This window comes from Myotis nattereri (assembly GCF_964212035.1).
Source record: "Myotis nattereri genome assembly, chromosome: 16".
Lineage (NCBI taxonomy): Eukaryota > Metazoa > Chordata > Mammalia > Chiroptera > Vespertilionidae > Myotis > Myotis nattereri.
In genome coordinates, this window is record NC_138091.1 from 53,678,364 (window position 1) to 53,691,891 (window position 13,528).

The window sequence follows — 13,528 nt, forward strand, 5'->3', positions numbered from 1 at the left end:
GGTTGCAGTATTGCTTCAGAAATAAATAAAAGTCGACTGGAAACAAAAATGAACAAGCAAGAGCAGCCCAGCCAAGGAGGGTCACCAACAAGCCAGCCCCCCTCTGCTCGCGTCTTTGAGAGAAACTGAAACGGGCCTCACGCCGTGCTCTTTTTCGTTAGGCTTTCGATGAAGTTTTCAAAAATTGGATGTGTTTATTTCAAATAACATATTTAGAGTACCTAAAAAGTAAACGGTTTCATGGAATGAGGCTTAGAATAATAAAACCTGGCAGCCCTGAGCCCCGCATACTCGATTCTTGCTCCCACGGACAGCCAGTTGCTTCCAGCCGCTACCTCCACTCTCTGCAGCGTGTCCTCAGGGGCCGTGAGCCGGTGTGGGTGCTGTGCTCGGATCCCTGGAGATTTACATTCTTATTCACTTTCCTTCCATGTCCAAGTCCATTGTTTGGATCCCAGACCTTCCTTTCCCTTCACTGATTTACTTCTTTGCTTTTGAAAAGTCCTCTGGGAACTTCCTGGGACTGGTTGGGGAAGTAAGTGCCCGCAAAGGTCTTTGTTCAGGCTTCAACCGTGATTGACAGTCTGGCTGGGTATGGGATTCTAGCATGGAAAGCCTTTCCTCTCCGACTCTCCAAGGCCTGGCTCCATTGTCCTCTAGCTTCCAGTCCCCTTACTTGAAGCCACGTTTCCTACAATTGCTGTGCGGCTCCCTTCCTTCCCGTCCTGCCTGGGGGAGAGCCGCCTCGGCTCTGCCCCTCACCTCTCTGACCTCCAACCCAACTCCCTCCAACTCCCCTGGCTCCTAAGCCCCAAAAGATTTGCTTATTTTTTTAGTTGTTAATTTTTGTTGTTAATCCTCACTCGAGGATACTTTTTCCATTGATTTTTAGGGAGAGTGAGAGGGGATAAGAGAAGCATCGATGTGAGAGAAACACATCAACTGCTTGCCTCCAGCACGAGCCCCAACCAGGGCCTGGGCCGGGGAGGAGCCTGCAGCCAAGGTACATGCCCTTGACCAGAATCGAAGCTGGGACCCTTTGGTCCACAGGCCAATGCCCTATCCACTGAACCACACTGGCTAGGGCTATTTTTTAGTGTTTTTTTAAAAAATTCAAACTTTTTATTATTATTTTGTATTCATACTCATACGCTATGTACAGCATAGCGGTTAGACAATCATATACTTTACAAAGTGTTCCCCCCTGTATTTCCGGGACCCATCTGGCACTGTACTTAGTTATTTCAATATTGACAATATCTCCTGTGCTGTAAGGGCCCCTGTCTTGTACAATCTCTCCTGCCCTCCCGTCCTTGTTCTGTCTGTGTGTCCCTCCTCCTGATTCTGCCACACAGACCCCCAGACCTGTGAGCCGGGGGCAGAAATGCTGGAAACACCGCTGGCTAGTCCAATGTTACTCCCCAAAGCCCATGCTTCGCTTCGCTCTCTACCAATGCGTTTTTCTACCAGAGTCAGGCAGACCGAGTACATTGCAGGAGCTCTCTGAGAGGTTTGTAAACGCTTGTCCCCGCACCTAGAGCAGCACTGCTCCGTTTCCCACCATAGAAATGGCAGTAGCATCGCGTCATGTGACATACAGGTTAATGGTCATGATCCAGAACAGTAAGGAAGGGACCAACACCCCGATGAAAAGGTACATTCATAGAATAAAGGGCCCCTAGAAGCGGAAAGGCAGCCCGTCTTCCTTTCTCTGTCCCTGTCAGAGTGTGGGAGCCCTCGGATGAGGAGCGATGGTTGGAAGCTGTACCCTGGGGTAGCCAGCAGTGATGGCCGCGTGGCCAGCCCAGTCCTGCTTCCTCCCCACGGAGTCCGGCTGTTCAGTGAGGTCCTGGCTGCCTCCTGTTACTCTTTCAGGCTGCCCAGTGTATGATGCCCCCTCCCAAGATTGGGGAACTCCCCACACCTTAGGAATCTGACTGGGGGCTCCTTGCCCAGGCTGCACCAATCAGAGGCCTGGCCCTGTCCTTGACCAGAGAGCCACAGGGCTGAGGAGCAAGACCACAAGATGGGGTTTGCAACCAAGGCCAGATATCAGCGTGGGAGGGCGATACACTTCTAACAAAAATACAAACGTATTTTGTACTTTTTGGACTGTTTGCATGTGTTATCCTTTAGAAAAACTTTATTTTTAGGAGAGAGAAATACTGCTTTGCTCTTCCACTTACTGATGCATTATTGGTTAATTCCGGTAAGTACCTGACTACAAATCAAACTCACAACCTTGGCATATTGGGACGACGCCCTAACCTGCTCAAAAATACTCATCACGGCAATATTTTTATGAGCCCAAATCCAACAATTTGAATGTCCGATAATGGGTCAATAAAACCCTGACAGTCATGAGAATGATGTTTATATGGTCATCGTTCAGGAAACAATTTTTATAACGTGAAAAATGCTTACGTTACATAAAAATGTAGAAAACACAACTGTTTATGGAGTGGCAGCCACAAGGATGTACAAAATAAAAGAGACTAAAATGTAGCAAAATGTTAAGGAAAAAAGAAGAGATAGAGACGGGGAAGGAGGAGGTAGAAACCCCCTTTCCAGAGACTGTGTCTAGGAATAGTTTGCGGTTCCCTCCCCACACCCGCAGCTGCCCTGGCTACACTGTCTCTGGGAGGCACGCTGGGGCCGCGCGCGCACTATTTTGCCGCAGCCTGTGGCGTGGCCCACATCGCACGGGCTCTCCTGTAGGACGAGGAGTCCCTGGTCGCTGCCCTTGCCTCTGACACCCAGGCGCCCCTGGAACTGGGCTGTCTGGAGCAGGGGCCTCCCATTTGACTCCATTCCTAGCCCCTGTCCCCTTCAAAGAGGCTGGGAAAGTTAACTCCAGTTTGGGGGTCCCTCCACCCCCACAAGTGGCCCAGCCTCACCCCGAGTCAATCTGCTGGCCCACAGCTGGCCCCATGAGCGCTGTGGCCGCAGGTCCCCAGGCCAGGGGCTGGGGCGGCTCGTGGGCACACAGGCATGGTGGTTCCTGTGCCCAGCCCGGAGTTCCATCCTGTCCCTTCTCAGCTGAGCCCCGAGGCCTCTTCCTGGAGCCCTGGGGGGAGCCTGGCCTCAGGCCGATGGCACAGGGTCAGGGTTCTACCCTCCAGGAGCCAGAAGACAGGGTGGAGGGGCTGGGTGAAGATGGCGTGGAAGGTGTGTAGGCGCTGGGTCTCAGGCTCCAGGCTGTAGAAGGTGAGGCAACCAGAGGTCAGGTCCAAGTCCATGCCCAGCAGCTTCCCTGGCACCCCTCGGAGGCGCTGGACCTCCCCGTTGTGCCAGGCCTGGGCGCTGTCCTCCTGAACACAGAGCCCCCATGAGCTGGGCCCACGGCCGATGTTGTCCGTGTAGGGCCCCAGCTTGTGCCGTGCCAGGTCGGGGTAGGCGACGCCCAGTGTCACCAAGTGGTTCGATGTGTGCACCTCCCAGTAGTGCCGTCCAGACTGGAAGCTCTGGGCACACTGCACCTGCCAGAGCTCGAAGCTGCCTGGCTCAACCAGGCCTCGGGGCTCTCGCCGGTGCTCCACCCGCTGGTCCTGCCGAGACAGGTAAAGGTGGCGGTTGGCACTCCCTGGGTCGAAGGTCAGATTGCGATAATCTGTTGGGGAGAGAGGGGCTGGAGGTGAGCGGGCAGGGGGCCTGTGCCTGTCCACGCTCCACTGATGGCACATTAAACCCCTGCCGGGCACGCTGCCCGCTGAGCGAGCGCTCAATCCTGGCGGCGACCTCTGAGGCAGAACCGTCCGTTAGCCTCATTTCACAGACGAGAACGCTGAGGTCCAGAAAGAGCAGAAACTGGACAGGAGAGGAAGAGGCACGGCTGATCCAGCTCTGTGCGCCTAGCCCAGTGGTGGCGCACCCATGACACACGTGTCCGAGGCGACACGCGAACTCATTTTCTTGGTTGATTTTTCTTTGTTAAATGGCATTTAAATATATAAAATAAATAATCAAAAATATACATCTTTGTTTTACTGTGGTTGCAAGTGTCAAAAAATTTCTCTATGTGACACGGCACCAGAGTTAAGTTAGGGTTTTTCAAAATGCTGACACGCCGAGCTCAGAAGGTTCGCCATCACTGGCCTAGACCCTCCTTAAACCCTCTACTGCCCCCACGTGTAGGAGCTGTGCTCCTGCGACAGGGGTGCCGGGGTGAGGCCAGACCCAGGGAAGGGCATGGACAGGGCAATCATAGTAGGTGCCACACACACACACACACACACACACACACATGTGTACATATACATGCGCTTACAGTGCCTGTGTACACACCCGCACCCACGTGTGCACACACATGTGCTGGGCCTCCTTACTCTGCCAGAGTTTCCTCCTCAGCGGACAAACCGGGCTTGGGACCAATGCCAGGGCATCTGGAGTCTCTAGGGGGCAAAGCAGTGTTAGGGGGGTACTCATGGAGGTTCCACTCCCACCCTCAGTGGGAGGGACAGCTGGGCTCAGGGTGAGGGAGAGATCTGGGGTCGGCCTTACCCGGGGGACCCACGTCAGCCGCCTCAGCTGGTGCCCCGTGGGGGTCCCCATTGTCCAGGAGGAGGCCACAGAGCTGGTTCAGAAATTCCTTCAGGCCGTCCAGCTGCTGATCTGCATCCCACTGTGGAGGGGTCAGCGGCCCAAGAGGCCCTGGGGGCGCCAGGAGCTGTGATCCCTGAGTCCCAGGGCAGCGGCAGTGAGCCGGGAGCAAGGGGCAGGCACTCCGGTCCCTCCACCTGACGCCCTTTGTCCTGGTACCTGGACAAAGGTTCGGTCATCCGACTGCTCCAGGAGGTCCTGGGTCCAGCGGTCAAAGGCAGCCGTGGCCTCCAGGTGGCCCCGTAGCCGCTGCTCCTCCTCCTGGGCCTGTGCCAGTGCCTGTGTCTTGGCCACCTCGATGGCCCGCAGTGCCTTGATGCGACGCATCTCCAGGGCCTGCAGCAGGCGGCTGAACTTGCCAGAGACCATGGAAGCCAGGTTGCAGGCCGAGCTCTGGATGGGCACAGGAGGAGCCTAGGGTGGCCAGGGCCGCCGCTGCCCACTGGGCTGAGGGGTGCAGATATGGGGAGACAGGGTCCCTGGAACCTCTTTCCCCCATTCAGCCCCTCACTCCCTGATGCTGGGAGGCATTGTCAAGGTGGCTCACACCTACTGCCCAGGGTCCCAGGGGCCAGGTGGTGGCTGCCTGAAGAGCACAACATGAAGTGGGGGGTGGGACAGGCAGGCCGGTACCTGGATCTGGCTGCTTCGCTGTTGCAGCCCCTGGAGCTGGCTCTCGGCCTGGGCGGCCTGCTGCCGGGTGACCTCCAGCGTGGCTCTCAGCTGGGCCTGTGGTGTCCACCAGGGGACAGGGGACGAGTGACAAGAGGGGGCCAGCATTGGCTGAGAAGTGTCCCCTCCTCGTGCCGCCCCTGGCGAGGCTGACCAGGGGGCACGAGGGGAAGAGGGCACTCCTGTTTGGCGGTGCCCCCTCTGGTCCCCTCAAGGATATAAATGTAACGTCCTGGAGCAGGAAAAACTCCCGCTGCCGGATCTGCTTCCCGGCACCTGGCCAAGCACCTCTCCTGCCACCCACACTGCCAGGTGAGGATGGGTGTTGTCCCCACTGCCAGACGAGGAAATGGGAGAGAAGCTGACAGTGTGGCCAAAGCCATCAGATCTTCCTGAGTCCAGGCCCGTGTAGGAAGTGGGTCATCTGACTCCCCCAGAGGACACCCAGCAGCCCTCCTTCCAGCAAAATCCCCCTCCACTGGCACAAGTGCCATCGGTGGTACCACCCGTCCCTGTCCCTGTCCCTCCTGCTGCTGTCACCTACTGGCCCACTGCAAGCCCTCATGCTTAGTGCCGGGTCTGTGCCACCCACAGTACCACCCAGGCCTATTCCCGAGACCTGGGCGCCCCGGGCGTCACCTCCAGTCCTCTGGCTCCGGCTCCCGACCTCCTCACCTGCACAGCCCTTAGCTTCACCCCTCAGCTCCTCACCCCGCAACCCCTCCCGGGCCTTGTCCCCACCGGGCCTTGTCCCGGGCTCGGGATCTATCCTAGCACCTGCTTTCTGACCACCACCCCTGCACACAGAGAGCGGAGGGGCCCCGGGTGTCACCTCGCGCTCCCGGCGCTCAGCGTCCAGCAGCACCCGCTCGTGGAGGCGACAGTCGCCCACGGTGCACGCGCTGCACACGCAGCGGCCCTCGGTGCGGCAGAAGAGCTCGAGCGGCCGGCCGTGCTGCGGGCAGCGCGCGCCCGGGTCGGGGTCGGGGCCGGGGCCAGCGGCCGGGGGCTCGGCGCGCACCACCGCGACCACGTCGCTCAGGGCCACGTTGCGGCGCAGCTCGGCGCGCGCGGGGCAGAGCTCCCGGCACTCGGGGCACTCCACGCGGGAGCGCCACCAGTCCCGGATGCAGTCCGCGCAGAAGTTGTGGCCGCAGGACAGCGTCACCGGGTCCTGGTAGAGCTCCAGGCAGATGGCGCAGGTCAGCTTTTCCTGCAGCTGCTGGGCCATGGCGGCGGCGGGAGGGCGGGCTGAGCACACCGGGCAGGGCCGCGCCTTTTAAAGGGACCGAAGCCCGCGGGTGCGGCGAGGAGGAGCGAGGACCCGCCTCGGGCGGACAGGGGCACAGCCTCCTCCGAGGACCCGACCGCCGCCACTCCCGCCGCCCGCCGGCTTCCGCGCGCCCGTCCCGCCCGGCGACCCCGCCCCCCGCCCCCCGTCCCCCCACTCAGCTACGTCCCGAGCCACCCCCGCCGCCTCCCGCCGCCCAGGCTGGGCGCTGGGGGCCGCTCTCTCTGGTCTCACCCTGGGACCCCCTGCCGGCTTTCCTAAGCCTCCGTGCGCAGCTCCTGAGCAGGGGTCCGGCCCCAGCCTCCAGCGACCAGAACCCCAGGGGCCTCCTCCTGGCTCAGGGCCGCCGGCTTCAGCGGTGAAATGGACGGTGCGGGTGGGTGTCGGCAGCCAGAGCGGGGGCGCAGCTAGTCCTGGTTCAATGCCCTCCCGCCCAAGGGCCCTGCTGCACTTTTTCCTTGAGCTGAGTTTCAGGCATTTGCCAAACCAGGGTGACGCCCTTCTCTTGGCTACGAATCAACATGAGGTGGGCATTTCCGGTCACCAAGAGACAGACCAGCCCAGTGGTTTTCCCACGCCCTTCCCATGGAAACCGGAAGCACTTAACTGCCCTGGAACCCCCTCCCTGTGTGGGCCGCTGCTGCTCTAGAACCGTTTTCAGAGCAGTGGCTCCCGCAGCTGAGCAGAGGGCTTCTGATTGCAAACCCACCTGCCCCGGGGCAGGGCGAGTCGGCCCAGGACCGGCTGGAGGAGGGTTAACTCTTCTGACCAAGCCGACCTAATTTATTTATTTTTTTAAAATATATTTTATTGATTTTAGAGAGGAAGGGAAAGGAGAGAAACATCGATGATGAGAAACAGTCATTTATCAGCTGCCTCCTGCACACCCCACACTGGGGATCGAGCCCATAACCTGGGCACGTGCCCTGCCTGGGAATCAAACCCTGGTTCATAGGTCGATGTTCAACCACTGAGCCACACCACGCCGGCCTGCTGTGAAGGTAAGCTGCCCTCAGTGCAATGCGGCCGCGTGTCTTGTGCTGTAAATGTGTGAAGTCGCTCTTTCTGGAGAAGGTGCACAGAGCTCCTCTAGCTCGGCTACAGGCGGTCTTTTCCTTTAGAGACGGACATGCCCTAACCGTCCAGGCAGGGGGCAGGGCGTGTGCCTGAGCTCTCTGAGACCTGACAGGCCAGGGGCCAATGCTCAGTGGGCAGACCTCTCCCCAGAGGCCTGTGGGAGGAGCCAAGACTTCAACCTGCTTTTTCTTCTGGACCTGCCTTCAGCCACTGGGTCACAGGAGTTACCTCCTGGGATGGGAGGCAGCCCTCTTCCCACCCACAAAGCAGTACAACTCCATGGGGGTGGGGAGGGGATCTGGCTGCTCCTGGAACACAGACCCAGACCAGCTATAGCAGAAATCATCTTTATTCATTCACCGCAGAGGGGCTGCCTCAGACAGGGCCCAGGGCCCCACAGCTTGGTCCCTGGAGGTGTGTTTATGGTTCCTGCCTGCGGAGCCTGACAGAGTAGCCCCAGGCCCAGCCCACCCTCTGAGGGGGGTGGCAGTCTAGCTACTCAGTAGATGCCATAGGTGGGTTCATGACTGTCTCTGTACCGGTCCAGGTAGCGAAGGGGCTGCTTGTGGGGGAAGCGCTTCTGCTTGGGGTGGTAAGGGGGTGGCCGCACAAACTCGAACACGGGCTCCCGCATATCTGCAAGAAGAGTGAGGAGTGCGGATGTGGACTGCTGCCGGCCCGAACCCCTATCTTGTCTCTAGGTTGGGACTAGCTAGCCAGCCTAGCGGAGGACTGGGCGACTCCCCGAGACCAGGGAGAACTGCCTGCCAGGTCTGGAAAGGCCTGAGTGTGCACCAGCCACCCCCCCTGCAGCCCACTGTCCCTACCCAAAAGCTGGTGGAAGGTGTGGGTGACCGAGTCATCCCAGCGGCACTGGAAGAAGGCCAGGCCTGCTGGAGTTATGGCTTCCTGGTGTTTCTTGTAGAAATCAAAAGTGTGGAAGGTCCGCTGGGCAAGCTGGTAGCTGTAAGATGGGGAGACTGTGAGTGGGGAGGGGACACCAGGGCCCCACACCCCCTCTGCCCCATAGGCGATCCTGAGGGGCCCCTTAGGGCCCGCCTAGCACAACCACTGTCTGCCCGTCTCAAGTCCTGAGGGAAGAGGGAGGTGAGGAGACTGAGCAAGGCCGACCACTGCTGGGAAGTGGGCCTGAGGCTGGGGTGGGGTTGCGGGGACGGGCGTGGGGTTGCGGGGACGGGCGTGGGGGTGCGGGGACGGGCGTGGGGGTGTAGATTACCAGGGGGAGGGCCGGGTATCCTCAGAGAAGTCGACGGGCTTCTCCTGCTTGAAGAGCAGGAAGGCGAAGCGGTGGAAGCCAGAGCCCCGGGCAGGGAAGGGGGGCAGGTAGGGGCACGTCTCCTGTCCTTCCGCCACCCTGTTGCCTGGGATGTTGGTTCTGGCCGGAGGAAAGGACTCTGTGAATTGCCCCTGGACAGAAGTGGCCGCAGGAGCATCCCCATCCAGTACTTCCTAGAGCAACTCCCGGGGACACAGACCCTACAAGGACCTCTTCTGTGCCGTCAGGTAGGAGCGGGAGCTCTGTGAACCCTTGGGGCAGAGGCAGCCAGGATGAGAGCAAAGGCGAGCAGCCTGTTTGCTATGCGCTGGGGAGCCTGGCAGGGCGGGGTGGGCGGGCCGGGCTGCCACAGCCACTCTGGCTGGAGACCACGACACCTCTGAGTTGCTTCTTTCTCTGTTTCCTGAAACTCTAGGCTTTACAGAGTGTCTGCCCAGCCTGGCACCGGAACGGCCACTGTCCCCGCCTCAAGAGGCAGCCCCAGAGTGTCCTGCTGCATCGGTTGGTAACTGCAGTTGAATAAAAATGACAGAAACCAGCCTCCCAGTCACTGGCCTTGGTTATCCAGAAACGCCAAAGCTGCGGTCACCTGCCTGACTTCTGTCCCCTGGTGTTCAGAGCCAAAAGCCGCCGAGAAAGCAAAAGGCTGGCCACCCTGAGCACGTGCAGCTGCCAGAGGCCTCTCATGGTCCCGCGCTCATTTGACTGTCACAGAGCCCCCGGGGTGGGTAAGGAATGTGAGGCATCATCCTAGATTTACGGGTGAGATGTGTGCAGGGTGACCAGAAGGCCTGTGGGAGCAGCCCAGGCCTGCTGCCTGCTTTTCTTCTTACCCGTTTCCAGCCACTGGATCCTAAGGCCCTCACACTCCCAGGAAGCAGAGGGGAGGGGCCACCTCCAGGGGAGGGAGGTTAACCCCAAGTCCCATTGTTAATCAGAGATGGAGCCAAGACTGAAATTCAGGTGCAGCTCTTCCCAGGATGCCAGGGCCTCCCCGCATGCCTGAGCCACGGCCCCCCCCAGGTACTCACACCAGCCAGTGGACATACTCAGCATCCGGCTCTAGCAGGTGTCCATCTGCACATAAACAGACCCACCGACTGAGGGCCCATGAAAGGAGCCGGGGCTGCGGCTCTCCACCTGGCCCCGCCCCCAGCCCCCAGGGCCCTGCCTCCTGTACCCTAGACACCTACCCAAGTTGGTGAGCAGCAGTGTCCACAGGGAGCCCTCGTCTGCCTCGTAAGTCACCTCCGGGGCCTGGGCAGCCTGATGGGGAGAGAACGAGGGAGCTGTCACCCCACCAGGGCCAGACAAGCTGTTATACACAGAGGTTCTCGGGGAAGGGAGACTCACGGCCCTGCAGCGGGATGTGTCTGTGCGCACAGGGCAGGAAGGGGCACCCGCCAGCAGTTACCTCTGTCGGCGTGACCTCATTGCCGTGGTACACAGGCATCACGTCATCCTCACCCACGGTGTAGGCCACGTGCAGGGGGACTCGGGGCACGAAGGTGGCACCGTGGAACAGGTCTCGGTAGAGGCCGTAGTACTCCGCCAGGCGCTGCTTGTGGTAGGGCCCGCAGGTCCTCTCCCATTCAGCCCGCACAGCCTCCAGCGGAATGCACACTGGGAAGGAATAATGCCAGCGGGGCCCCGGGTAGGGGCAGGGGCACACCGGGGCCCCTCCCCTGGGAGGGCTTACCTGTGCGGTGGCGGGCGGCCCGCTCCTCCTCCACGTTGGCCTTCAGCTCCCGGAGAACCTGTTTCCTCTCCAGCAGCTGTTGGGTCCGACAGACCTTGGGTGGCGGCAGCCCAATGTCAATCTTGCCTTTGGGATCTGGGGAGGAGAGATGGAGGAAGAGGATGGATTCTTGGCCAAGCCGCCTGCCCACCTAGTCCTCGCACTTGCCCAAGATCTGCTGCTAAAGCTTCCCCTTTATTCACAAAACTAAAGCCTACCTGGAGTCTGCTTCTCAGACCTGAGCAGGGTCCAGCTGCTAAGCAAATTGCATCAGCTTGAGATTGCGTTTTCTAATCCCTAATCCCTTACACTGTCAGTCTAGGTCAGGGGTGGGCAAACTTTTTGACTCGAGGGCCACAATGGGTTCTTAAACTGGACTGGAGGGCCGGAACAAAAGCATGGATGGAGTGTTTGTGTGAACTAATATAAATTCAAAGTAAACATCATTACATAAAAAGGTACGGTCTTTTTTTTTTTTAGTCTTATTCATTTCAAACGGGCCGTAGTTTGCCCACGGCTGGTCTAGGTCATGTAAACAGGCACATGGCCTCCCAGTTGTAGCTGGGATCCCCTTTAAGCCTGTCACAGGGGGCTCGGACACACCTGTGTCCTCAGTAGAATGGCTGAAGCTAGAATGAAAGAAGCACGTCTCACACTATAATGAATGAGTCATACAAGTTCACCAGGGAAATTTCTTAAAATTCAGATTCTGATTCTGCAGGTCAGAGTGGAAACTGAAACACATTTTTTTTCTTCAAATTCTCACCCAAGGACATGATTTTTATTGATTTTAGAGAGAAGAGGAGGGGGAGAGAGAGAGGAACATCCATCGGTTGCATCCTACTGGGGATTGAACCCCAAACCTGGGCATGTGCCTGACTAGGAGTCAAACCTGTGACCTTTTGGGGTACCTGAGGGGCTCCAGCCAACTGAGCCACACTGGCCAGGCCATGGCCGCGTGCTTCTAAGGAGTTCCTAGATAATGTCCGAGCTGCTGGCCCCAGAACACGCTCTTGAGTAGCAAGGCCCTAGAGAACGGTTAACCCAACACCCTTCCCACTTAGTCGGACAATAACACTGTGCGGGTGCAGGGCCCCTGACCTTGGGGGCTCACAATCTGGGAGGGAGGCAGGGCTACACACGGAGCATTTTGGGGGCACAGAGCGGCGCTCTGACTCGCAATGGTGGGGGCGGCGGTCAAGAAAGGATTTAGGAGCAGAAACATCTACGGTGGAGCTCTAATGGGGGACCAGCGGGTGAAAATCCTGGCTGGACAATACCGCCAACGCGGGATGCACGCTGCCCCCGCCCCCGCCCGCACCCAGTGCTCGGGGCCGCACCCACAGCCCCTGCTCCGGGCGCCCCGCACCCACAGCCCCTGCTCCGGGCGCCCCGCACCTGACTCCACCACGAAATGCTCCCGGTAGGTCCGCCACCAGTGCGGGGCCCGCGCCTCCTGCTCCGCCCGGCGCCGGTAGCGGTCGAAGCTGCGGTACTTCTCCAGCCGCTCCAGGTTGCTCACATCGATGTCCTCGTTGGGCATCGGCCCCAGAGGCGGGGTCCGGCGGTTCAGCGCGGCTGCGGGCAGAGAGCGGGACGGCTCAGGCCGGCGACGGCCCGGGCCCTCGGAGGGCGGGTGGGCGCTGGCTCGAGCCCCAGGGCTCGGGCTTAATGGGGACCTGCAAGAGCCCCACACCCTCAGACGCCTCACCCGAGGTGCTGAAGCACCGCCACCTCCGGCTCGCGCCCAGCACCGCCTGCCACAAGGGCGCCGCCATCTTCCCTCAGGTCGGCCCCGCCCCCGCCTAGAGCCTAAATGAGGTGGCCGGACGGCGCCGGAACGCGCCTCGGAGCCCCGCCCCCGACCGACCACGCCCCGCCCCCGCCACCCAGGAACCACGCCGCCACCCAGGCCCTGCCCCACCCCGCCCATCAGACCCTGCCCTCGGAGCCCTGAGCCACGCCCCCTCCCAGTCCAGGCCATGACCTCGGACCCCCTTAGCCACGCCCCCTCCCAGTTCAGGCCCTGCCCTCGGACCCCCTTAGCCACGCCCCCTCCCAGTCCAGGCCCTGCCCTCGGACCCCCTTAGCCACGCCCCCCCCAGTCCAGGCCCTGCCCTCGGACCCAGGAGCCCCGCCCCCGCCCAGGCCAGATTCCTCCTTGTGGGGAGAGCCCGAGGTCCTGTCCTTCCCGCCAGAGGCGCCAGAGGCGGTGGAGGGCCCTGGCTTCCCGGTCCCGGAAGTGCTCAGAGGACCACAAGGCGGAGCTGGGAGCTGGGGCTCTGCCCGCGGCCGGCCACCGGGGGGCAGCACAGACCCGAGGCGGTAGGCCCCGCCTGGCAGATGCCCCGATGCGCGGAGCTCCCTGAGCCTCAGACCCTCTGGCCATGGTGTTTAGCTTGTAGGCGGGAGGTCCCAGGCCCGGCCAGTTCTAAACAGGCATGAAGGCCACTGTTAGAGGGTAAATTGGTCCAACTGCTTTACAGAGCAATTTGCCAGTAATTAGTACAGTTTTAACTAGTAAAGTTAAGCACATATTCTATGACCTAGAAATTCTACTTCTAGGATTTACCTTAGAGAAGTGCTTACATATATGCCAAGGTGGCATGCCCAGCACTGTCATGGCCCTATTGTTTACAATAAAATCCCAATAAAACTGTAAACACCCTAAATGCCCATTAACAAAAGAATGAATAAATATAGTGGTATATTCAAACAATGAAATAGTATTCAGCAGTTAAAATTCATGAATTGCAGCTACATGAAACAAGGTTAAATGTAAAAAAAAGCTGTGGAAAAACAAAGTTTATTGGTTCTATAAATACTAGAGGCCCGGTGCACAAAATTTGTGCAC

At 59.5% G+C, this 13,528-nt stretch overlaps 2 protein-coding genes and 1 long non-coding RNA gene across 3 annotated transcripts; 1 reads left to right on the plus strand and 2 right to left on the minus strand.

Moving 5' to 3' along the window:
* Nucleotides 1-2,109: 2,109 nt before the first annotated feature.
* TRIM65 (tripartite motif containing 65) lies at nucleotides 2,110-6,502 on the minus strand (the record flags this gene model as incomplete). The annotated part of the gene is made up of 6 exons (XM_081109734.1): nucleotides 2,110-3,610; nucleotides 4,326-4,391; nucleotides 4,501-4,675; nucleotides 4,759-4,992; nucleotides 5,233-5,328; nucleotides 6,104-6,502. 6 exons carry the CDS (start codon nucleotides 6,500-6,502, stop codon nucleotides 3,036-3,038), a joined length of 1,545 nt encoding a protein of 514 aa, XP_080965860.1. The 3' UTR covers nucleotides 2,110-3,035.
* Nucleotides 6,503-7,432: 930 nt separating this feature from the next.
* On the plus strand, nucleotides 7,433-9,474 carry LOC308532335. The gene is made up of 3 exons (XR_013996973.1): nucleotides 7,433-7,563; nucleotides 9,076-9,163; nucleotides 9,352-9,474. It is a non-coding gene; the product is annotated as an uncharacterized lncRNA (long non-coding RNA).
* Nucleotides 7,971-12,545, minus strand: MRPL38 (mitochondrial ribosomal protein L38). The gene is made up of 9 exons (XM_081109735.1): nucleotides 12,386-12,545; nucleotides 12,073-12,252; nucleotides 10,636-10,770; nucleotides 10,351-10,559; nucleotides 10,130-10,202; nucleotides 9,968-10,013; nucleotides 8,877-9,035; nucleotides 8,467-8,603; nucleotides 7,971-8,275 (listed from the first exon to the last, which is right to left on the minus strand). Exons 1-9 carry the CDS (start codon nucleotides 12,450-12,452, stop codon nucleotides 8,139-8,141), a joined length of 1,143 nt encoding a protein of 380 aa, XP_080965861.1. The 5' UTR covers nucleotides 12,453-12,545; the 3' UTR covers nucleotides 7,971-8,138.
* Nucleotides 12,546-13,528: the final 983 nt, after the last annotated feature.

Coding starts and splice junctions, on each gene's coding strand:
- MRPL38 (XM_081109735.1), bottom strand. CDS start 12,452: ATGGCGGCGCCCTTGTGGCAGGCGGTGCTGGGCGCGAGCCGGAGGTGG. Junction 10,560..10,635: donor GGCCGCCCGCCACCGCACAG/GTAAGCCCTCCC, acceptor ATTCCTTCCCAG/TGTGCATTCCGCTGGAGGCT. Junction 8,604..8,876: donor GATACCCGGCCCTCCCCCTG/GTAATCTACACC, acceptor CCCATCTTACAG/CTACCAGCTTGCCCAGCGGA.